Below are 26739 nucleotides of genomic sequence, written 5' to 3' on the forward strand. Positions count from 1 at the left end.
GGGATCCCTGACTGATATGGAGAAAGATGTATTACGGAAAGATCCCTTATCCGGGAAACCCCAGGTCCCAAGCATTCTGGATAACGAGCCTCATATCTGTATATATATTAGACCAAGTTTTAAAAAAGTGTTTATATTTTGTAATTGCCATTTAATGAAAACTGTGCACAGAGATAATATGATCCCTTGGTAGCAGAGGCCTAATTCACTGTGCAATCCCCTGAGCACATACAGGGTTAAAAAAAAGGGTAGTTTTTTATGGTTCTCTGAGGCTGCAATGTTTTTGAGATTCCACTGGATGTCTGGAAACAATAAGGCAGATGGTGGTCACCCTGACATCACAGATCAGTGTTTAGCCTTGTAATTTTCCGATTAATTTTTTTAATTCATGTTGCAGTTATTATGCATCTTTCCTCAGCAAGAACTAATTGATCCTCATGCATGTGTTAAACTTAAACTGGCTTCATTAAAGTAAGCACTCTTTATCCCAACATAATAATCCTTTGGTCTGTCACTTGGGTTCAGAGGTGAATTTTCCACATTCCTTAATAATATAGGAGCCCACAAGTGTATGCAAAAGGTGCACCAAGACCAATCACCATGAATCCATTCTCTGACTCTCATTATATTTCTAATATACTTTTGCAAAACTTTTTCAACCTCAATTTTTTCCCTCAAGCTGGCTGTCCTCTATTTAACTCTACTTTACTAATAATTATAATCTGTATATATGTTTCTTTTTTTTCCTGTAGCTTCCTTATTTGGCAAACTTTTCAGTTAAATTTCAGTGGATGCCCAATTTGAATGGAGTTAAGTTTAATTCATTATGTTGGGTTGAAAACCCCAATATACTCTTCTTCGACTTTGGCTTTTTCTTCTTCATATTCTTAGCGCCCCCCATTTTCTAAACACTACTCCTCCTACAGTTTTAGGGGTACAACACCCAAACTCTCCACACTTCTTCGCCCTATAGCGGAGCAGGTTGCTTGTGCTTTTATAAGCGATCCCGCCCCCCGTCTTTTTGTGGCGCCGCTCCGAACCCCCCAATTTACCCATTGACTTTGACAGGGAAGATTTTCAAACTGCTGCCACTCTTTCAGCTTTGAAGCTACACTCCCTAAACTTGAATAACATAATAATGGGGTCATCCCGAATGAAACAGCGACTTTGTTGGATGACCCCAAAATGGGAGGGGCCAACAACAGCCAATAAAATTTCATCCATTGACTTTAATGGAGAAATTAAAACTGCTGCCACTCTTACAGCTTTGAGGCTGCACTCCCCAAACTTGAATCACACCATCATGGGGTCAGCCTGAATGAAAATATGATGATTATTGGATGCCCAAAAGTGCGCAGAGCTGTGAACAGCCAATCAGATTTGGCCTATTAACTTGGCGAAAATTCAACCTGCTGCCATTCTCACAGTAATAACACTGGGGTCCTCAAACTTTGCAGAGTTAGGCACCAGGTAACTGTGGTTCAAGGTTAGAAAAAGTGGGCGGAGCCACCAACAGCCAGGGTTTATCTATTGACTTTTAATGGGTAAATTCAACCTGCTGCCATTCTCACAGTATTAACCCTAGGTTCCCCAAACTTTTCACAGCTGGTCACCAGGGGACTGCAGTTTTAGTTTTGAAAAAGTTGGCTGAGCCACCAACAGCCAATCAGATTTCACCTATTAAATTTTATTGGTTTGATGCCAGGGTCCCCAAACTTTGCACAGTCGGTCACTGGATGAAACTTTGCACAGTTTAGAAAAGTGGCTGGGGCCAAACAGATTTCACCTATAGACGTCATATGTTTAAATTTAAACTGCTGCCATTCATTAAATAAAGGTCCCCAAACTTTGCAAAGCTAGTCACCAGGTAACTGCGGTTCAGAGTTAGCCAATCAGATTTTAACTATTGATTTTCAATGGGGAAATCTAACCTGCTGCCATTCTCACATTATTAACACCATGGTCCTAGGGGACTGCATCTTTAGGTTTTAAAAAGTGGGTGGAGCCACCAACAGCCAATCAGACTTGACCTATTGATTTTTTTTTTTTGGTTTAAATTTAAAATTCTGCCTTTCTCACACTATTTATGTCAGGGATCCCAAACGTTACACAATTAGTCACTGGCTGACTATATATTCAGGGTTAGAACAAGTGGGCAAAGCCAATCCTTTTCCATCCATTAAATTTCATTGGTTTATATTTAAACTGATGCCATTACTTAAGTATTAATTCCAGGGTTGTTAAACTTTTCAGAGTTAGTCACTGGGTATTTGCCATTCAAAGTTAGAAAAAAAAGTGGGCGGAGCCACCATCAGCCAATCACATTTCACCTATTTGCTTTCAATGGTGAAATGTTAAATGCTGTCAGTCTCACAATTTTTATGCAAAATGTTTTTTGCCAATCAGATTTTATACTTTGAATTTTATTGATTTAAAATGCTGCCATTCTCACACTATTTATGCCAGGGTGCCCACTGTTTGTCACTGGGTGACTTCGACTCAAGGTTAGAAAAAGTGGGCACACCCACCAACCGCCAATCACAATTTACCTATTGACTTTTATTGGTTTAAATTTAAACTGCTGTCGTTCTTTAACTATTAAACCTAGGGTCCCGAAACTTTGCAGCCACCAACCGCCAATCAGATGTCACTCGTTGACTTTCAGTGGGGTAATTTAAAGTGCTGCCATTCAGACACTATTAAAACCAGGGTCCCCAAACTTTGCACAGTGGTTTTTACTATATAACTGTGGCCCAAGGTTAGAAAAAGTGGGCGGAGTCAACAAAGGATCAGATTTTCTATTTTTTTTTCTATTAGCCTTCCTGTACACTAAAGGGCAGCCATACACATGATGTCCCAATATGATATCAAATTGATTGACCCATAAGCCAAATGGATGGATACTGTACAAGAGGCCATAGATAGTATAGCCTCTTTTCTATTGTTCCATTCAGGCTGAAAGTATGAATTGTCAGAAGAGACGAAAGGGAAAAGGAGTAGCAGCTCTTCATCTACTGATGGACCATGCACTGGTAGATATGGTGCATTGTCAGACTTGATTCTTAAACCTGCACAATGACCAACCAGTAAATAAGCACAGAACACAGATATCAGTAGGGATCATTGGACCACCATACATGTACCAAAATTGCATGAAAATTAGCTTTATACAATTTTATTTGTATGTGTATGGCTTGCTTTATCAAGAGAAGCAACGAAAGTACAAAAAAGAGTTCCAGTGGCTGCATAAACTATCCTGGGGGTCCTGACTGACATTTGTTTTCAAAACAGATCAACTTACCCAGTATTTGAGGCACTTGGGGCCCCAAAAAGCTGTTGGAGAAAGGAATGTCTTGTTATTCTCTACATCAGAGCCCTATAGCCCCCAAATCTGCTTTACAAAATTACTCATATAAACCAACTGTCCCTGGTTTCCAAGAACAGCCCCTGCTTTTGACTCTGTTCCTGGAAATGTTTGTCCCAACATGTGAGTCTGGTTTTGAATACTGTTAACATGACTTTTTGTTGTTTGGCCTTTAGTAAGGAAAAAGTTATACTGCAATGTGCTGAATTTAATGTAAACATTTATTTTACAGCATGTGTAACATTGTAGAACTGATTGTGTATTTTCACATTATTTTCTTGTGCAGGTATTGCTGCGGGTTTTTGATCCATAGTCAGAAATCTCCATAAATCTATACATATTTGTTGGAATATTTGTTGGAATGCTCAGGGGATATAGGGATTTTGAAATCATTTAAGTATTTTACATTGTCTCTGTATTAAGAAAAACATATTCAATTTGTTTATGTATTTTAGCAGTATACCTTGTAAGTTAAGTAGAATTAAACACAAATGTATGCTATTTAGAAAGCTGATGTGGTTCTGAAAAAATAGTATATAGTTTTCCTAAGTAAACTAAAAGATTCCCCAGGAATTTGAAAGATCACAAAATGTCAACAAATTGCTTGGCAGCTGGCACATGTGTATGTGAAAAATCATTAGCCAGTGAAAGGGTTAATTTGGCCACACACTGCCAAATAAATAAATAAACCTAGAGGAACAATCACTCTTTCACTCATACTTGAGATGATTGCCCAAAGAAAGAAAATTATGTTATGATCCTATCAGACAACCAAATGAATGGAGCTATTGGTTGGATTAATGCAAACTGGCCATCCACATGGGTTGCCAGACTGTAAAATATCCAGCCAATTGGTGTTAATCAGTTGCACAAACCCAACGTTATTATGTATGCATATTATATATACAAAGGTTACATCTGTTTCACTTAGATTGTAAGCGGTATAGGGCAGGGAACCTGTTTACCACATAGAACTTTATCTCTGTATATTTAATACAAAGTACTTTTCTATATGGTAAAATTGTTCAGCAATGCATATCCTAGTAGTGCTATATAAAGTGTAGGGGATTTAGGGGGAAGACACAAGTGTTGATTAGTCGCAGCGACTTTTTTTAAAAATCACAACGACAAAGCGCAGTGACTTATACTATACCCTGTGGCAGGAAAGGCACTGCAATTAGTCTCTGCGACCGATGTTTGTAAAAGCCACATGGACTAATCGCCCAATGTGTCTTCGCCCTTACTCTTAGGGCTCTGGCACACGGGGAGATTAGTCGCCCGCGACTGGAGCAAACAAGGAAAGCTGGTTGTTTTGTCACCAGCATTAAATCACTAAATAATCTAAAAAATATTTTTGTAGGATTACATGCTTCGAATTGTGTATTCATGGGGATTTACATTATTGGCAATGGTACACCATTTTGTTGTGTGTCATTGCCTTAGGGCAAATTTAATCCGTCAAAATAAAAAACAAAATTACACTCTGTATCTAGGGGTTTTTCAGTTCTTTACACAGCCACAGTTACTTATCTTATTCTCAGGTCAGAGAGAGATTACACATATCTTTGTACTTAGTGCCTGAAAAATATCCACATTTCAGGAATTTTCTCATCTGACCCCTAGTGATGGGTCAGCTAATGTTTAACTCCCTCCTGACCCTAACCCATTGCTTGCCAACTTACAGCCAAAGTCCTCTTCCATTCCATTGGGACTTTCCTTGTCACTCAATAAATGAAAGCCAATTGGCTGTGGAGATGGGGCTGTAAAAAAAGGGCTAATACCTGTATTGTACTATTCACATCACACTTGATAAAGGACTAGGCCCGAAACATGTAGTAGTGTGTACTGCCACTGATTGATTTAAACTTTGCAGTTAAAACACTGCTGATTGTGCTGAGTGGATCTTTAATATACTTTATAATCTTTTATTTATACATCAGCAATATATTCTGCAACACAGACATTCTACATGATACAACTCAGTCCCTGCTCATTAGTGATGTGTGGGCTGGCTCGAAACCCACTGGACCCGCAGGTTTACATAAGGGGCAGGCGGGTTCAGCTGGCTCAGCTTATCTTTAGCAGGTCGATGTTGCTGTGCTGCAAAATTCCCCACTGGCCACCTGCGGTCTGCTTACTTATACACTCGTACCTGCTTGGGGGTGCGGGTCAGTAAAAAACCAACCCGCACATCACTACTGCCCATCATATACCTATAACACACACACACTGAGATCAATGCAGAGCAATTGCAACTGATAAGTTATCTCTAAGAAAAGCTTAGGTTTTTAGCTCAGCACGGACTGCTTAGTAGAGTGTTATTTAATTATTTCTTACCCTCTTAGGGGACATTTAGCTAAAGCCAGACAAACACCCCCAAACATATAAATTTGTACCCTCCATGCCCTTCCTATATCTGTATAGGTGACGCAGATATATGGAAACATGCCTTCAGAAACCCAATAGTCTGACTTTAACTCTTGTTTCCTAAACTTGCCCCTAACAGTAATATGCCTAGTATACTGTAGGTCAGTACTGTCCAACTGGCAGCCCACAGGCAAAATCTAGCCCACGCCAAATCCAGCCCACGGCAGTCCCCCGTGTGGCCCCCCACCTGTCTGCCTGATGTGACTGCCCCTCACCTGTCTAGCTACTGATACCTTAAATGGTATCAGTATTGAAATTAACTGCCCCCCCTGAATTGTTCACACCTCAGATTCAGGCTGTAAACACACCTGTAATCCCTTTTACCTTTAAGTCCCTTCATTGTTCACACCCTGCATTGTTCATAACTCAGGCTAAGACTGTTGACATCCACATTGTTTATCTGATCATGCCTCAAACTGTAGGAGCAGTACTGGCATTGTGTCATGATGTGTGGTCATGAGCGGTCATGATCAATTTCTTGCATAGTCATAATAGGTTTCCCAGTCTTGTCTCCTTCACTGCTCTACTTTGTCTGTGTGTGCCATATTCTGCCTGCCCTACCCTGCCCTATGCTGCCTGTGTGTGCCATACTCTGCCTGCCATATGCTGCATGTGTGTCATAGTTCCTGCCCTATGCTGCCTGTGGGTGGTGCACCTGGCAGGGGAATGCTTTGGGAGTTTGTTAGCATTTGGAAATAGTTCCTGTGTGTGCCATACTCTGTCTACCCTATGCTTCCTGTGTGTGCCATAGTCTGCCTACCCTATGCTGCCTGTGTGTGCCATACTCTGCCCACCCTACTCTACCTGTGTGTGCCATACTCAGTCTGCCCTGCCTGTGTGTGTCATACTCTGCCTGCCCTACCATGCCTGTGTGTGCCATACTCTGCTGCTCTGTGCTGTCTGTGTGTGCCATATGCTGTCTGTGGGTGGTGAACCTGGGAGAGGTTTGTTCTGGGAGTTTGTTGGCATTTGGAAATAGTTCTAGGGGATCCCTAAGGTGTGCAATTATTATGTGCTGGGGGTTGCTGTGCCATCCACAGGGGAGGAGGAGGTATATGGATTTAAGGGTGTGGCCTAATATGACTTCATAAAAGTGATGGGTGATATCCCTGCAGTTAGCACCAACTATTTGGGTTTTTGCTGTGCTACCACCATTAATGTGGGTATGGTCTTAAAGGCTTTTGTGATAGTATGGGTGTGGTTTGAAGTGGGTGTGGTTATAAAAGGGGTCAAAACTGGCTTCAATTATTAGCTCTCCACCATGTACTAAAGAAGTTTGACAGCACTGCCCAATGTTATTGTCCAAAATGGACTTTGTTCAATTATTTTGGGCAACGCTACAGTTATTTGTGGTTCCATAAAAATTACAGTACAAAAATTATGTTGTGTGTTTCCCCTTGATTTCACCACTCCTGAACCAGACACAGAAAGCCTTTTTCTTACTACTGTTTAATCTGTACTGGTTGTATAAACAAACAAAGTCAAGCATTCTTGCATTTGGCAAACACTTAAAGGAGAAGGAAAGTCATTTTGGCATTTTACCAATAGATTTGCATTTGCCAATAGATTTGCCACATTAGTGCCACCTAGAATGCTATATTTATTCTGCAGAAAGCATTACCATACCTGAGTAAAGAGCCCTAGAAGCTTTCTCGGTTTGCTTAAGATTGCAGCTGCCATTTTAAATAGCTTTTGAGCCATTACATTACATTACAGTTCAGATCACCCATTCCTAAGGGAGGGGGGAGAGCATTCTTAGCATTTTTAAGGGAGGGGGGAGCAGGAGAGGGGAGAGAACTGAGCAGACTCTGGCCACGGGAATTAAGGATTTTTCTGAGAGACTCATACACCGGAACAACATGTTCCCAAAAAAGGAGAAAAGAAGTCCTGTGTTTCTTTTGATAGAGGACTCAGTGCAGTGTTTCTGTGAGTGCTTATTGCTCTATTTACATAGACCTTTCTGATAAAGCTTACTCAGTTTCCTTTTCTTTACCTTTCCTTCTCCTTTAAAGTAGCTGCCTTCTAAGTGCATAAGGGCTCGTACTGCATTGAGTTCCAGCACAGGGAAGCAAGAAACAAACACAACCTATTCTTCCTAATGTTCTCATCCTGACACAGGTGCATTAAAAGCGCTGAATGCAACATGTTGTGTCCCACCTGTGTTCAGCACTTACATGCATCTGTGTGAGGACAAACACATTAGGAAGAATAGGTTGCTTTTGTTTCTGCACTTCCCTGCGGTGGAAAGCAGGGGAACGCAACCCAGGGAAGCGCAAAAGCAAATGCTTGTGAGTACAATCCCTAAAGGATGGGGGGGGTTGTTTGGCAGTATAATTGAAAGCAGCTACAGCATAAATCATCCAAAACAATATCAGTGATTATCCTAATGAATGGTTAGGTACTGGCAAGTCAGGTGATTATTTGTCAACCCACAGTTGCACCAGCAGGATCAGATCGATTAAGGGCTTGTACTCACAAGTGTTCCTTTCTGCATTTCCCTGCAGTGCGTTTCTCTGCATTCGATGTTTACATGTGCCTGTGTCAGTACAGACACATACCTATGAATGGAATATGTTTCTTCCTGCACTCCCCTGTGGTGAACACAGAGGAACACATGCAAGAAGACACAGAAAGGAGCACAGTACGAGCTCTAACACCGAAGTCTATAAAGACCATCAGCCAAGCTGTAAATTGCATGGGCAGCAAAATACTCTTATTCGCCTTGTTTGCCAAAAGTCCTGTTCTGATTATTTATTGGTCCTTTCTCCACCTAGACTGATTTTGGGCCAGTTTAATTTTAAAAACTTAAAGGAACAGTAACACCAAAAAATGAAAGTGTATAAAAGTAATTACAATATAATGTACTGTTGCCTGCACTGCTACAACTGGTGTGTTTGCCTCAGAAAGACTACTATAGTTTATATAAATAAGCTGCTGTGTAGCCACGGGGGCAGCCATTCAAAGGAGAAAAGGCACAGGTTACTTAGCAGATAACCCCCCATTATATGGGGTTAACTACTAGTTATCTGCTATGTAACCTGTGCCTTTTCTCCTTTTTTCCAGCTTGAATGGCTGCCCCCATGGCTGCACATCAGCTTATTTATATAGTAGCTTTTCTGTAGCAAAAACACCAGTTTTTTTGCAGAACAACAGCACATTATATTTTAATTACTTTAAAACACTTTAATTTTTTGATGTTACTGTTCCTTTAACTCCAAATTCAATTACACAAGTCCCCTTAGAAGTAATGGATTTCTTTATGGGCTAATCTTTAAGATAAGTTTTTCTCCTTCAATTGAATGTGGCCCTTTATATGTCATTAGATAATTCAAGGTGTCTCTATACTTTGGAGCAGATTAATCAAAATGTGAAATTTGAATTTGCCATAGTAAAAATCTGCAACTTTAATCATTCCTATGGGATTTTTAGAGCTGTATTTATCAATGGGTAAAAGGGTTCGCCATTTGATAAATACTCCTCTAAAAATGCCATAGTAATAAATAGAGAGCCAGGAAATTTTATTTTGGTCAGCTCTAATTTCACACATTCATAAATTTGCTTCTTTATGTAGAAGATGGAAGTATATGTATCAACACTGCATCTATAAAGCCCTGCAGGAGATTGCTATGTTTTGAATGGCAGAGTCAATTTCTTCCTGCAAAAAAATATTAACTCTGTGTGCCAACTTTTTCTATTAGGGTTCATTATAGATTGCACAGGCCATACTGTGTGTGTTTGAGTGATACTGAGATAAGTCGATCACTCTTTTCTCCCTGGATCCTGTATAAAAGGAGTTAACTTGGACAGCAGTCAGGCAGCCCAGCAGACCCTGCACTATTCTGATAACTGAGAAGACAACACACTGAATTCTGCACAGGAGTCTGAAGAATAAAGGCAAACTGATAGCTCAGTTTTATCCTCTGCTTGCAATAATAACTCTTTGGACTGTGCAACAGTTAGTTCAGGTTTGCCAGCCTGACAGAATGCTGCAAGTTAATTCCTTTAAATGAGAAAAGTGATGCCTGTACATTGAGTCCATGCATAACAGAAAATCACCTGCTCCCCACATAAACCCTCCATTTCTTCTCTATCAACAAAAGCAAAGCTATAGCTGCACCACCAGTAAGTTTTCAACTAGAGGCTTTCAGTACTAGTAATTGCTTTTACTTACCCACTGAGCTGGTAGCAGATACTGATGGATTCAGTAACATAATATAGTCCCACAGGCACAGGTGCAAAACTTGCACTGGATCCCCCCCATGCTCACACACACTTGGACCTAACATCTTTCTTACCTAAAATGCTGTTTAGATGGCACTACCCAGTATCCCTGGCAGGACCAGGCAAAGTGACACCCTCACCCATGGCCATCATCGGGGGGGTGGGGGTGGGGTACAGGGAGTACTGCAGTTAAGGGCCCCGTGAAGGAACAGGCTCAAGAACCATAAAAGTGTGATAGCAGACTGCAAAGGGGGTGGGGTGTGTTGGAGCGTTGATGTGGTTCTGGCAGATCATAGGTGGTGTTATTAGCATAATGAGCATTACTATGGTGGATTAAGGTGGCCATACATATTCAGAGTTTAGTCTTCTTCCGACAAACGTTTGGATATCGGTCGTATATTTAGATGCAACGATCTGAAACTAACATTCAGAAATTTTAGGATAAAGCACTTAAAATACAAATTGGAGGATGTTCTAAACAAGAAATAGTTGGCAGACACTAAGGGGGAGATTTATTAAGACACAAATTTTCGACTATATTTTCGTGCTTGCGTGACTTTTTCGTATGCCGAAAAATTCGGAAAGGTTCTGTCGCTGTTTACACTATCGTTCGGTATGAAAGCATTTTCGTGATATTTGCAATCTTCAGAAATTATCGTATCCAATCCGAATTTTTTCCATTCGGGATTCGAACTCATGTTTTAATGAATCGGCCCCTAATTGTATGCAAGTGATTTCCATTGTAGGCTTCCCAAGGAGATTGTCCGATACACTATACATGCGCAGATTTTATCATTACCCGACCAAAATTTTTTAACCTGATCATTCGTCATGGTATGAAAATTATGGGGATGATAATTCGGAGCCCCCACAAGAAAATCTTACAAAAGTAAGTTTCGTACAATTTTATTGGTACGTGTAAGGCCAGCTTAATGGTCATGGTCATCTTTTTTTTTTTTATTAAGGCCCCATTCTACTTGTTGGGAGAACCCCACGCTCAGGGGCCCAGGTGAGCAATGAGTAAAGGCCCAGCAATATGGGTTGGTCATAACATCCAAATTTGCCACTTCCCTGTACTTTTACATACATTTAGTATCCAAGAAAATTATTATGTTGCTTTAATCACATATGAGTCTTTTACTTTTACTACAGTTTAAGCTGAAATCTAAACATCCCATGAGAGCTCAGCTGCTTACAAGTCATTGTGGATGTTGTAGTTCCAAGAGAGAGGAAGACACAAGTAAAAAAAAAATTATGCTGTTACTTTACTGTAATGAATTGGAATTGGAATGAATAGAATGGCAGTTTTCTGCTCTGTCTGTGTTTAAGGAAAACTGGCTCCATTTGTCCCTCCCACTTCAAAGACCACAATGGCAATTGGTCTACACTGGCTAGTTTTGTACTATTGGAGCCTGTCTGTCTGTACAGTTTCTTATTGCTTCTGTACAGCTGCCTCTCATCACATCACAGCTCTTCTCCTTAGCAGTCCCATTCCATAGATTTGTCTTCACTGCAGCGTCTGCATACTTTGAAGATTAAAGGGTGGGACTGGAATTCTTAGCTATCTGTACAAAACATGCTTTCATAATCTGACCTCTCTTGTTGCGAGAAAGAAGAGTAAACACTGAAACAGTATTTCTAAAAATATACATATATTTTTATTTTGTGTCTATAAAATGTAAACATTAACCAACAGGAGGAAACAATTTTAACAGATCAAGTAATACAAAACAGACGTGACACTGTTCATGGCGGAATAAGCTGAGAAGTAAATACTACATCAGATTCTAAAAGGAAAAACACGAGAGCAAAAAGATAAAGGGTGGGGCAAGGGAATTGATGTGACTGATGTGTAGTCTGTACAGGACTGTGAATTACAGGTATAGGATCTATTATCCAGAATGCTTGGGACCTGGGGTTTTCCGTTATTTTGACCTCTGTATCTTAAGCTAAAAATCATTTAAAAGTTAAACAAACCTAATAGAATTGCTTTGCCACCAATATGGATTCATGCATCGTAGGTAAAATCAAGTACAAAGCATTGTTTTATCATTACAGAGAAAAGGGAAATACTTGCTTATAATGGTATCTATGGGAGATGGCCATCCCATAATTAAGAGCTCTCTGGATAACAGATTTCCAGGCACCGCGATATGCCGAAGTTTCCTCTCACAGTAACATCTGCGACTTTGGCAAATCACGGCACCGCGTATGCCATCCCACCGGCGATTTACATTCTAGCCAGTGGGATGGCATTTCGGGGAGATTAGTCGTCCGCGACAAGGAAGATTTGTCGCGCGGCGACTAATCTTCCCGTGTGTCACAGCCCTAATAGGGTGATTTAGGATCAGATTGCAAACTAGCCACAGTGGCCAGGTTTATGTGTATCTTGAAAACTGTGTGGTTGACACGCCTGAGAGTTTCCCAGACTTAATGATCTTCTGAGTTTTATTCAGCCTTTTAGTAGTTGAAGGATTCCCAGTGCAGTGTGATAAGTATTTTGACCCCATTTAATAGGACCAGTTGCAGTGATCAAATAATCACGGATAGCAAATGCTGCAAAAGAAGGATTTAGGCTGGGTCATCTGGGATTTCAAAATGTAAATTCTATGCTCTATTTTAGCTAACCTGTCTCCAGTATGATTTTATCGATGGACATGTAGGAGTCAGCCTTGATATTGTCAACACCTCCAACAACTCCCACTAGAAAGTTACTCAGTAGGGGATTAAGTTAAATCAGAGACACATACCTCAAAGACAACTTTCTGTTTCATCTATTTAAAGTATACATTTTACTCCAAAATAAATGATTCATTGAAACCACAAGCATTATAAAGAGGAAGTGTCTAAGGGCAATGATGCACCACGGAACATTACAAGGAACAGAGTAAATGTGTCCACGCTATATGAATATAGGCTAATAAATAAATTAAAAATATGACAGTATTTTTACAGTAATATGCACAGCATCCAAGTACATTACCTGGCTTGTAGGGGATATGTAGTACATTGCACAGTCTCTGTACAAATCACCATATTACATTGCATAAATTGCAATAATTTGTTAGGCAGGTTTCTGTTGGACAAAAAGGTTGCACTCAATGTACGTGTGTCTTTTTGTGTCAACTGAAATTGCTATATACTATGGGGCCGATTCATTAAAACACGAGTTTGAATCCCGAATGGGGAGAATTCGGATTGGATACGATAATTTCTGAAGATCGCAAATATCACGAAAATGCTTACGAAAAAATCTTATTAGTCACGATAATCTCGTATTGGCGATCCGAAAGTCACAAAACTTTGGTACCAAACAATTGTAAACAGCGGCAGAAACGTTTCAAATTTTTTGCGCAAACGTCCGAAAAAGTCACGCAAGCACGAAAAAATCAGCGGAAATACGCTCGGAGCTTTCGGAGTGTTCGTGTCCTAATAAATCTTCCCCTAAGTATTATGCATCCCATACTGCAAAGTATAGACTCCCTTATTGAAATATCTTTATTGCCCAGAATGACCAATGTCACCACTGAATTTTACTGATGCACATATTTGTAGTACATATTCATATAACAGCTATATTACATTAAATAGACATTGCACCCCTGTGGCCAATTTGAGATTGTACATGCCTGCATATATTATTATTACTATCCTTTATTTATATGCAATAAACGTATTACACAGCATGATATAGACATTATACTATATTAACATCAGTCCCAGTAAAACATACAATATAAGGCCCTATCACATTCACACACTATGATCAATTTCATTAGGAGCCAATTACTCCTCCCACACTCAGCACAGTGTGACAGAGAAACCTTTTGGCAGATTTTTACTATTCCTCTAATATTTTAAGTATGGTGCACAGTGTGGGGCATATCTGTAAATGTGTAATTTGCAATGCAACACTTCTGTTTCAGGTTATGCTTGTTTTCAAGTTGTACCAAGAGTTAAATGGCATCATTGCTCTATGGTATCACAACACCCTCTAGTGTGAATGATTGAATGGTGCAAAAATGTGCCTTCATTTCAGATGAAAAACTTCCGTCATATAGTTAATATTCATAAACACATTGTATGCTAAAACAGATAATAAATAGTGAGCAGGTAAACCTTTAGATGGAAAGGAAGGTTGGCAGTATACATGCAATATATAAAAATCTGAGATATTCCATGAGATAAATTGGATATGAGAATGGACTCAGATGTGGAATGACAATACAGTATATACTGTAAGAAGAAAAATATCTTTGAAAAGGGGGAATGTCTATAATTTTGTACCCTTCCTGTGGAGAGACAAAGTGCTAGAAGTTGCTCTCAGAAATATAATAAACTGTATAAGACTTGTGGTTGGCAGTATCTTTACTCAGTGTACTCCATCCTTTACTGTCTTGCTAGAAGAGTACAGTAAAAAAACAAGAAATTTGTCCCATAATGGTTCATAATAACTGATGATAATATACTGTAGTATAATGTCTATATCATGCTGTGGTCAGCAATATGTCACCCCTCCAAAAAGCCTGCTTAAAACCAAGTGCTCACCTAGCCTCATAGTAGGAAATCCCTAATGATAGGACAAATGTTTGTGTGTTTGACATATTTATTGCTCATATGCAACAAATAGCAGCATATAATCTGAGATAATCTGTTTTACCTGAAAGTACAGATAATACCAGGCCCACTCTCCCATTATGGCTTAAACACTGACTAATGTTTTCAGAAATTAATTGCCTCCAACTCCCATCATCTTACCAACACCAACAACAAACTTTTAATACACAACATAATATATTGTTGTCAGGTACAGATACAATGGTTTTATCGGATGACAGTATCTCTTTAAACTGATATGAAAACATATTAAGTATTGATCCTAATCTATACATCTAATTTGTCAGCTATAATATTCTTTTTGTATGCACTACTTTCAGGAGCTATTGGTCGCAAAACTTTATCTGTGCATATCCCTACAAGCTCTCCAGAAGAAGGAGCAACTGGCCTGCCTTACCGGAAGGAGAAGGTATTCATCCTCATATGCACACCAATATAACATAATGTGAAATTGCTCAGAGTACTCTTATGAGCACTTTTAAAATATACATGCATTATTTATTTTTTTACTTTTCATTAAATTGGCAGTATTTACACTGCTAATATCAAGCATTTGCAACAGTATCAGCCTGGCTGTCTTGTGCAGGTAAGGGCTTAAATCTGTTTTTAACGGAGAGATTCTTTGATCTTTCATATTTTATACTGCAGAATAATCTTTTAATTTAAGGTGCCCATACAGGGACAGATTTAAGATGCTGATTCAGGCAAATGTTTATCGGGCAGGTTTAAAAATCATGTTGGGGCAAGGACCACATGGGCTTATTAATGTGGTCCTTGCTCCAACAGCGTGCATTCCTGGTGCTGTAATCTGATCATTTGCTGCTTGTGCCACCCCGCGTCAAGCATATCAGAGAAACATCCACTTGTTTGGCAACCAGATCTTTCCATGTGTGGCCAGCTTAAGAGTCACCAGGCAATGTAGGAAGCGTAGACCCATCTTGGAGTTTTTAGGGATCAATTACCGATTGCAAATGCTAGTGCTAAAGCTACTATTTTGGATGTCAAACTGAGAATACATTGATGCTATTCAGAAAGGTGTGTGCACCTAGGGCCGCCGCTCCCTATAAGCAGAGTACTCAGTCTGCATAGGGCACCAACTCCCAGGGGGGCACCATCCCAGCTGCTCCAAAAAAAAAAACATTTTTATATATTATAACATACCCCCCAACACTGTCCCGCCGGTTTTTATAGCGCATCCCGCTGTCCCGGATAGTTCAATCAATCTATGGGGGCTATTGGGGGCACTTACTATGGGGGCATTGTCTATGGGGGCAATTGGGGGCACTGTGTGTGGGGCCCCTATAGTAGGTGTTTTTTTTTATTATTTTATTTTTACTTCCGTAATATTTGGGGGAGGGGGCACAAAAGTAAATTTCTGCTTAGGGCACCCATTTGGCCAGTAGCGGCCCTGTGTGCACCCCTTTACAACTTTAGGGTAACACCAATGCACCCCTTCAGCCTGCTCTCTCTGATGAATTACATGTCAAGATTAAACTCTAACACTGATTACACTAATGGTCTCTGAGCCTTTCACTGTTTTCTCACTTCCCAGTTGCACTAGATAATCACCAGATCTATTTTTGTTGCAGAAAAAGCATGGCACTCTTTCAGGACCCAGTCTGCCTGAAAACGATGCAGTGAGTTGATATTTATTATGTATTATTATGTGTACTTTATGTATGCTTTCAATATGGTTTTGGAAATTTGGTCTTCAGTGGTGCTATGAAAGCAGTGCTGTCACAGGAAAATTAATTGTACAAGTTAAGGATGTATATTACATTTATTCTCTGCTCATTTGCTAAAGAAGGTTTGATCTAAGGGTAACGGAATATAGGGTGCTTTGTAGCCTGCAGGAAATGTCTGGTCAGTTTTCCAACTGTGATATGGTTGGGGGAAAATGTCAGAAGAAAGATAGTGAGCTGCTCTGATGTTGCTCAGCTCTCTGACAAAAGGCTTGTACCCCAAAACATCAAGAGGCCAATTTATAAATGCTTGAAATTCTGGGCTCATTGATGCAGTTTATAAAACCATGTGGAAGGTCCTAAACTCATGCTTGGTTTCTACATCTGATTACCTCAGCATGCTACCAATCATTTTTTCCCCGAGCTGGTGTTTAAAAAAAAAAAAATAGTCATGGCACACAGAAAGAATGGCTTGAGCTTCCAAAAGAAGCGTTTTCACTGGTATAGCCTCCAGGTGATCTTGAGGTTACCTCAGGTCTAGCAGAAGGGTCTCACTAATGGCCCTACTAAATACTGTCTTGATTAAACTGTGCTAAATGCTATCAGGGAGCTAGGGGGTGGCAGAAGAGGCACGTGGCTAGGATGCAAGAGGTGGGTGGCACAGCACCTTAGACACATGCCTCTGCTGCCTTCTCTCCTGCCCTGTTAAAGTGAGTACCCAGCTCATTAAGTATCAGAGTGGGTTACAAAGCACAGCAGTGGGTGGGAGAGGCGAGCGTATACAGGTAGGGGTATTATTGGCGAGTGGATTATTTTGCAGAAGTGTTGTTGGAGAATGGGACATGGACGGGCTAGCAGGTGCACATGCCTTGGGCACCTGTACCGACTAGCCCAGCACCAAACGTTCGAATTACATTGACAGGAATAGGACCCATCGGAGCAAGGACCATATCAATGAGTCAATGCAGTCCCTGATTTGATGGGAAAATCAAACCTGCCTGATCAATATCTGGCCAATTTTAGGCTAGATATTGGTCAGGTATGCCAGTCAGAAGTTCATATACAGGGACAGTTAAGCTGCCAAATCGGTCTGAAGGACCCAAATCAGCATCTTAAATCTGCCCATGAATGGCCATTTTAGGATTGTTTTTTGCTGCTTAGCACTTATTCTGTCTATCTTCTTTGCTTGTCAAGTTTGTCCTCAGATTACAGGAGCGCAGTCCAACTAGAGGCCCACAGGCCAAATATGCCAGTACCTTTCAATGCATGTGTCCTCAGAGACCAGGGCCGGATTTCTGATCTGTGCGCCCCAAGGCCAACCCACTTCACCCCCCCCTGCGAGCGCACACATGCGCATTCGCACAGGCGACAATTTAAACTTCATACGGAGCAGCGGGGAGAGGTCCCCATTGCTCCGTATGGGAGAAAAACTTTAGCGTGGCAGGGCAGCATGCCCCCCCTAAATGTTTGCCGCCCTAGGCCCGGGCCTTTGTTGCCTCGCCACAAATCCGGGCCTGTCAGAGACCCAAGCTTCTATTCTTCTTACTTATTTGGTTTAATTGTAATTTAATTTTTTATTTCACACACTAAGAGGTAGATTAATCAAAGATCAAATGGGTAAACCTGAAGGGTTCCTGGAAATTACAGTGAAAACATCTATTTTGATGATATATGATACGATACTTTGCCATTGCTTAGGTTGTTTAGGCTGAACTACTGTTTGATTTGATTTTATACATCAATTATTCATATTTCTCATTTTAACATTTTATTTGATTAATACTACAATTATTAAGCTTTTCAAGTTCTGCATTCAGATGCATACCAATCAAACAAAAGAAAATTAACTACATTTGTCCAATATATACATATGTATACGTTAGTGGCATAGCAGGGTAAATTCATTTAGAAACTTTCTAACACTTTTCTATTCTGTCTTCTGAAGTTTTATTTAATATACGGTCCCTATTTTTTTTCTTATGCTCCCACTTGGCACTTTGACCACTGCGGTGGAATAAGTACAGTGAAGCTTGGGATGAAAGAGCATATCCAAGAACCTAGGCAGACACCTCTGAGCCGTGAGATCTCCTCTCATCTCCTGTATGATCTGGCACCCTGCTGGGAGACTATGCACTATTTATGAATGCTCTCTCTGAATATTTACTACCTTGCACAGGATTTCAGCCTTGAAGTGCTCAGGTTTCATGTTGTTTGCTTTAGTTCAGAAAAAGATACTTAGTACTCGATGTTCATAGAAGGATTAACTTCTCAGGTGCATAGTCACAATACCCTGCTTTGTACAGCTTTATCATACACAAAGGCCTCAATACCCATTTTAAAGTATTCATGCCTTTTGAAGCAGATTTCTTTCAAAAACAGGTCAGGACCTTTACCCCTGCCTGGTTAAAATCTTTACTAACCAAGTTTGATTGTTTTGTGTTCTACAGTATTCATTATAATGCCATGTCTAGACAACTTCCAGATTGTATTTCTATATAAGAACCTTTCTGGGGAGGCTAATTAATGAATCCAATGCCTCTGTAGCATGGTATTTTCTTTAGGTTCCCAGGGTCTTTGGCCACCTTTAGACAAGAACTTGCTGCTCTGTTGATTTTACCCTGAATTTGTAGTTGATGGGCACTAAAATAGTGGTAGATAACCAGTACTGTAATTAATTCTTAGGCAGCTTACACCACTAATAACTAGGGTAATTTGTAAAGTCTTTGGTCATGGCAGTGAAAATGTAGTTATCCTTTTTGTTGAAAAGGAGATAATACGTAAATAATGACTTTTAGCACATGGTAAAAGGTTCTGATTAAAATAAAGGCTAGCTACAGTAAAATGGACCAGACTGAGAAAGAGCATGGATGAGGGCGGAAGTGTCTGGCAGATGCACTGTGGGGGAGATAGGACAGTAATTTAAACAAAGAGAGAAATTAATGGACCAGGCAGAAGGTACCAGGCAGGCATGGACAATGAGTACACTTGCAACATACAAATAAATATGAAAAAAGTCTGCAGTTAGGGTTTTTTTGTTTTATTTTATTTAACTTACCGTATATGACATTTCTGTTGGCAGTATGTCTTATCTGAGAGTATCACAAGATTTTTTTATATGCCTCCTTAATCAAGGATTCTAGTAGGTCTGTCCATTTTTCCATCCCTTAAGATATTGGAATGGCTGGTCACTGGGTATTTTTTTACTTTGTTGTTGGGGAAAAGTTTAATAAAAGGTGAGTTATATTAGCCTGTTCTTTATACGTGTGTTATCGGGCTATGTAATTCTTCCCACTGATTTATTGTATGCTCATTCCATCTCTCATGGAGGAGCTAACAATAATAATTATTTCTATTAACATTTCAATTGCAATAAAGCGATTTTTTTTATATTAAGAAAACATCCAAACAACTGGCTCAGGATGAAAGAAGCAAGAGCATACGAATGAAAGAGGGTGATTCATCAGTACTTGTGCAGGTATGTAAAGATAAAGAGATATTTGTGCTGTACACATCACTTCTGCTGTCATAGATGCTAGCAGAACCTATACTGGCCACATTGCTGGCATTAATGTTTGAAATAACATTATTTTTTTATAAGCAGCCAAAGGATTGTCAGAGTGTCTACACATCATGTAATATGGTCAGTAGATTTGGCTAACAAATTGGCAGCCTGTTGCTCTATATGGAAAGCACTTGCACACTAATTCTGAAGAAACAATTGTACTTGTGGCAAGTTATCAGCAGGCCCGGACTGGCAATCTCTGGATTCTGGCAAATGCCAGAAGTAAGATGCCATAGACAGTCACTATTTAGTGCTGATGGGGGCTGTTTGGGCCTCTATATACTTGAAATGCCAGGGTTTATTTTGAGTCCCAGTCCAAGCCTGGTTTATCAGGCAATCAAAATAGGCAGAATATATATCTCTCCCCAGTTTCCATGTGAATTACAGTAGTGCAATTCAGCTCTGCACACCATTGGCCAAACTTAACAAGCATTTGGTTCACACAGGAACAATCTAGATAATGCTAAAAGAGCAAAAATAATCTTTCCTAATCTTTCTGAATTATGTGCAGCACTTTATGACATACTGTAAAAGATACCATATGTTGAAATGCCTCAGTTTAATACTAGCAATGACATAATCACCAGCCGCTGGGCACTCACACAGGAAATAGATAAAATATCTAGACAGTAAATGAGAGGAACAGAGGCTGCATAAGGCATTTGTAAGAATACATATTATCACTGATATGGTCAATCAAAAACAAAATTATCTAAACATTTTGCATGATGTATGAGCAAATTAAAACTCTTGTGATTAAAAAAATATATAGATTTTAGGGTATAAACTTAATTTGCCAACCAAAAAAGGATAGAATTTCAAAGTTTCAGGGAACTTAAAGTGCTCCATTTGGCATTTGTATGTCGCCTAGCCGGTTCTGTAATATTACGGAAACTGTTGCTAAAATATCTGTAAACCTAACAAGTATCTAAACAAGAGTAGACTTTATCATTTATGTGCCACCCACATTTTTGAGAATGTCACACATATAGGGCTTATTTATTAAGATTGGAGACAATTTTTACCAGTGATGTTGCCCATAGCACCCAATCAGATGTATGCTTTTGTTTTCTAATTTGTAGGTGACCGTTCAAATCTAATTTCTGATTGGTGCTATAGGCAACATCATTGGTGATGTTTGTCTCAATGTTAATAAATACTCCCCATGGTTTTATTGCAAAGAATGTATAATCATAAAATATGGTAATTGTCTGATGTATTGACACAGGGACCATTGGCAGAAATTGCTGAGAGTCCTCCTGTACAAATCATCAAAGCTTCATCAGTAAGAGACTCCTCTTCAACAGATAAAACCAATGCTTTATCTCATGGAACATCCGTAAGTCCCAGCATTTTCTTATTGCATCATGTTACATACTATAGGTACAATTTTCAACTAATGATAAATCAGCCCCTTTATAAGTGACTTTTACTTGTCTTTTCTGTCACACAGCAAAAATTAATGTATCACACAAGGCTTTTAGAATTAACCACAGGGCTTCATGACCTGTATAATACAGTTATATAGCCTACAGCCAAACAGGGCTGATGAGCTGATTCTTGGCCTATCCACTGGCCTCCAATCACTTCTGCACTGAGAGGCACTGCTTTGGCCTCTAAGTGCAAACATGTAGTGGATTTCATTGTGAAAATGCAAAACTGCACATTTCCACACCAAGATCCACTCCATGTGTCTGCACCCAGGCCAGTGCAGTGCCTCTTAGTGCAGACACGGGCAGAGGTAATGGATAGGCTGATTTTCAGCCTGCATTTACCATGATCAAGGCCACCACAGGGGGCAGATAGAAGTCCTGTCAGAAGCCCTGACGGCATATTGGGTAGGGGACAATGTTATGGACGAACGGAGGTTAGAGGCATGGCCAGCTGGGTCAAGTTAACCCAAATGCTCATTATAGAATCTCTGACCTTGGAAATCCTAAATGACTTCTAATATTATATCTAATGTTACAAATGAAAATATATGAGAAATATATGTGTTTAAAATGCATTTAAACACGTCCAAATACATAGTTAGTCAATAAATACCAGACTCTGTCTCTAATCTGCAAAAGGGTATTGAGACAGGATAAAATCTCTTATCCTTGCCCACCTTCTCAACAACAACACAATACTGTAGACCCTAAGCAAGTATTGTAGGCAGGGGTAGTTCACCTTACAAATACTTTATCAGTTTACGTTTTTTAGTTGCCTTTTATTTTTGACTGGTTTTCTTTGATTAAAGGTTATTTTTTTTCACTCTCTCAAGTTACCCAGGAAGAACCCATGAAGCGAAAAATTAAAATGTGATACATTGTTAATTTATTTCTTATCTTCAGCCCTACCCAGCAAGCAACCTAAAATCAGGTCTTTCAATTGCTCCATTAGTTGCAGCCATTGCTCTGGAGCTGCTGAGAAATGCATCAACTAATGTAGCACAAGTTTAGCGAGTTAGTGAGCTGGTTTACTGAGTTGCTACTAGGAAATGCTACAGTGAGGAAAGTTAAGAAAATTAGAAAATAGAAATACAAAAAAAGATAAGAAGAAAGCAATTTTAAAAACTGTTAATTCTGATCTGCTTTTTAAAAACAAGTAAACTGAAAAAAGGGGTTGTAAGGTGAACTATTTATTTAAAGAGATGTGTGGTTGGTTTGAAATGTGTTATTCCAGCTTGGAATAGTGACACCATAGACCGGGTTTATATGTAAAGTTTTGCTGTTTGAGACAACATGAGTTTTTTGTTGTTTGTATTCACAACATTCATGTGTTATTAATGTGACAGAGAGTTTTGGGGTCCAAGTTAGTGTTTAATTAATGAAAGCTGTTCGTTTGATGACAGTGATGCTTTCTTTAGCCTTTGAAATTAGTGTTATCATTGTTCCTGTAATTCTCGCCGCAAATCTGTATAATAATGTAAAATAAATCCATTCCTTCTGATCTGACAGCTTCATGGCAAAATACTAAATTCTACATTCTATCATTGCTTCTGAATTTTCTTTAAAGGGAGCCACCTATTCTCATGACACAGCTTCTAAGGCAAAAGGACATAAGCAGTTCTGCACTGATAAAGTGCTGGTAAGTAACATTTTTTTTTATTCTAACCTGTTGGCCATAGGCCTATGGGCTGACTTTGTAAAAGAGTAAACTGAGGAATTCAAAAAATTCCCAAAAATTCTAAATGCTATTAAATCTGCATATTTATAAAATCACGTAAATGTTTAGATTGGTTTTTGACTGTTTTGCTGCTACATAAATAATAATACATTGTTTTTATTAGCTTTATTTAACTTGTCACCATTTGTCATTATCAGTGTTCTTCAAGGTTTATACTCATCCAAGAATATTTTATCTAAGCCTGAATGTTTAAAGTGACTTTGACCTTGACTTGCATGTTATATTGTTTTGCCAAAGCAGAAACCAGCTCCTGTGTTGTAAAAACATGTTCCTAGCATGGGCTGCATACTTTATAAGTAGAGTCAGGGGTCTCCAACCTTTTATACGTGTGAGCCACATTGAAATGGAAAAAAGTGTTGAGAAGCAACACAAGTATAAAAAAAAGTCCTGGGGTGCCTAATAAGGGCTATGATTGGCTATTTGATATCCCCTATAAGGACTGGCAGCCTACAAGCAGTACACCTGGTTATTAAGCAACCAAAACTTGCCCCCAAGCTAGGAATTCAAAAATAAGGGGAAGTTTTAGGCTACCATCTAGTATGTTACAGATTGGTCTGCTTCTTATGAACTTTTTATTTAGTCTTCATTATTTTATCTTTTATGGTTCTTGAATTATTTGCTTGGTTATTCGGCTTCTTTCTAACCAATCAATTAAAAAATGCTATCACTGACCACAACAATCAACTATTATTCTGGGAGGCAACCATGTTTTTCTTTTCTTATTTTACTCTTTTATTACTTATTTTATTTGTTCAGGCTTTTTCCTATTCGTTTTTCAGTCTTTCCAACCACTACCTAGTTTATATGGTAAGTAGGACTCCAACAATCCAGGGCTACATTTAGGTCCGGTGTTGCCCAAGTCACCAGACCTCGGACTGCCCCCTTCCATGATTATTAGTGCATGTGCAGATGGCCCTGCTGTACTGCACATGAACCAATTGCTGAAGAAGGTGGTTTTTCTCCAGAATTAGCCAGCAGCAGGCTAGGGAGATTTTTACAGTGTTTTTTTATTTACCATATTGAACCGGAGAGCTGCTGCCTTATGAACAGGCACCCAAGTGCCTAATTTGTAGTTATGCACCCTGCAATTACACAGCTGCTGAAATTCCAAACTTGAAAGCTGCTAAAGGAAATGTTAAATAAGCCCAACTCCTCAAATTAAGACTTAATAATACAAAATGAATATAAAATTAATTAGAAAATTAAATAATTATAATAATATAAATAATATAAAAAAATATGGACATAAAAAAAATAAATGTGACAAAACTTGTGCAACTTTTCGCACAATGACTCCGAAAAAACATGAAAATCGCAACTTTCTAGGCAAAGTAAAGCCATATTTTCAATTCAAGATATTCAAGGTATTCAAGTTTTTTATTCAGATGAGTTTTCTTTATACTAAATAAGCGAGCATTCAATACTCAAACTCAAAACTGATACATAAGCACATTAATATATAGTGATTAAAATGCACATTTTTGGAGCACTAAAACCACTAAAATCAGAAAGTTTATTAATTGCCCCTATGTAGTTATTGATTTTGCTGCTTAGAATTGTCATTTTATAGGGTATTCAAGAAAAAGGATTAAGAAAGTCATATGCATAATATACCCTAACAGCAGAGTCACAGAAAACAGGATTTTTCGAATGTGGTCCTATCCGTAAATGGGATATAAGCATAAGCCGTTTAGCCATTTACAGTACATTTAGCTACTATATATACGGTATATATGAAATCTTCAGAACTAGCGATGGTCCTTACTGTGATAAAACATATGAATTGTATAGCTATCATTTCACACTGACACCAATGCTAAGGTATTTTTAGGAGATCTTTCACCTGCATCTTTGTGAGAAATCTCCTCATCTTCCATCATTTTCAAAATCACTGGAGCTCAGTTATCAAATCTGCACCTGATCACTAACTTATGCTATCTTTTTCCAGAACAATAAAACAAAAAATTTAATTGGCTACTACAGGTTAGTCCCACTCTGTAAGTCCTTACGTTGATATATCACATGCTAAAGGACAAAATGTAATAGCGTCTTCGAGCTAATGGCACACAGGCCATTTTCTCTGCCAGCATGGGAGGTTTCAGGATGTTTCTTGGCTAGCATATTTCTGTCCATAGAGAATGCTGCCATTAGCCTAATTTAGTTGCACACCTAGGCAGCATGGTTTATACAGTAATGATCTTGATAGACCTCAGTTGAACCCTATGTTTCTGAGCTCCCTGGCTATTTCCTAAAAAGTATCAGCCTTCTATCCACTTTCTATAATATCATTCAGTAGAGGCAGAAGTATTATCATTAGGCTGGCATCAAGAACACTGCTGCTACTATGCAGCAATGAATACGGCTAGAGTCATTCATTTTTATTTGCAAAGTCTCTTGGCAGTTATCTGGCTACAGGTAAGCATTATCCCTTTTAATTTGATATACTGTGTCTCAGGATTTCTAAACTAATAGTTTGAGTTTCCAGCTTTATCGTCCTATAAGAAGTTTCTGCCGGGTATTATTTACTATGAGCATTGAATATAATCAATTGACAATTTGGATACAGTGCCCAGTCTTAATGCACATACATGTATCTTCTTGCAGTTTAACTCATGCAGATTTCTTTTTTTACTTGCAGGAGTCAGAGGTGCAGGGTCTTTACCAGAAGAGCAGCAGAGAGAACAGGATTGACCACGGAATCCAGGAAAAAAAAACAGGTAACCCAATTTATGATTCAAAGCATTTCTGTAGTAAAAATATCAAATCAAACTGTATGATTATCTTCCATCCTGGCATTAGTTTATGTCTCTTATATATTCAGTCATGGTATTATCTGATATCTCTCATGTGTGAGGCCAGGACTTTATCATGTATCCTGTGCATATACTGTAATCCTCATGGGACCAGATGATACCTTTATAAATAAATGTTAATAATAATAATAATACCTGCTGTGATTGCGGCCATGTAGTTATTTGATGTCCCTAATGATAATGCCAAAACAGGCTTAAGTCCTTTATGTATTTCCAGGGATTTTTAAATATTGTCCTTTATATTTTTGTGTTTCATGTTAGAATGCACTGAACTGAAAATGTTTTCCAACTTTTTTAGACTATCCAAGGCTCAAGCCTGAATTCCAGAAAGGAACATCAAACAGTAAAAGCGGGAAGGAGATAAGAGAGCAGGGTGCAGCTCCAGAGAAAAAGCTGGATCATGAGGTCACAGCTCCCCCTTCTGTCCAGGGTCAACACAGCACCAAGCAGGAGGAACCAAACAGAAAAGGTTTCAATTTATGGTGGCCCTGCATAAATTAACATAACAGTTACAGTATTTAAACAGAGTTGCGGGAATGCAAACTTAGATTTATTTTTTTTATATACTCTCGTATACAAAATACTACTAATAATTATTTTAAATATCACTTTTGTTGTGTCCCAGATGTGTCCCTGAAGGGCAATTAGGTTTGTTGTATTTTGAGCATGCACCCCTACGCTTCAAAAAGCTGACACTTGTGCCTGCACCCAGCGCCATTACTTTGGTCCGGGTGCAGGAACATGAAATGGAATTCGGAAACTGCTTGTGTCAAATTCTGCTTCATGCACCTGCACCCAGGCTGATGCATTGGCTCCAGGTGCAGGCAAAACTATAAGATTTTTAAAGCGTAGGGGCAGATTCTCAGCCTGTGTTTAAGGGCT

The 26739-nt window shown here is 39.1% G+C and overlaps 1 protein-coding gene across 4 annotated transcripts in view; it reads left to right on the plus strand.

The window, feature by feature from the left end:
* Positions 1-26739, plus strand: part of kiaa2012 (KIAA2012 ortholog) — a 73264-nt gene that overhangs the window by 34773 nt on the left and 11752 nt on the right. Inside the window, exons 13-19 of one of the 4 annotated variants that reach the window (XM_031893409.1) lie at positions 14950-15038; positions 16219-16266; positions 19706-19786; positions 21102-21212; positions 22874-22945; positions 25683-25761; positions 26156-26326. In XM_031893409.1, coding sequence (XP_031749269.1) covers positions 14950-15038; positions 16219-16266; positions 19706-19786; positions 21102-21212; positions 22874-22945; positions 25683-25761; positions 26156-26326 — 651 coding nt within the window. The remainder of the gene's footprint in view (positions 1-14949; positions 15039-16218; positions 16267-19705; positions 19787-21101; positions 21213-22873; positions 22946-25682; positions 25762-26155; positions 26327-26739) is intronic. The other 3 variants (XM_031893411.1, XM_031893412.1, XM_031893410.1) reach the window with 3 other exon arrangements.

This window comes from Xenopus tropicalis, chromosome 9 (assembly GCF_000004195.4).
Source record: "Xenopus tropicalis strain Nigerian chromosome 9, UCB_Xtro_10.0, whole genome shotgun sequence".
In the NCBI taxonomy this organism is placed as follows: Eukaryota; Metazoa; Chordata; class Amphibia; order Anura; family Pipidae; genus Xenopus; species Xenopus tropicalis.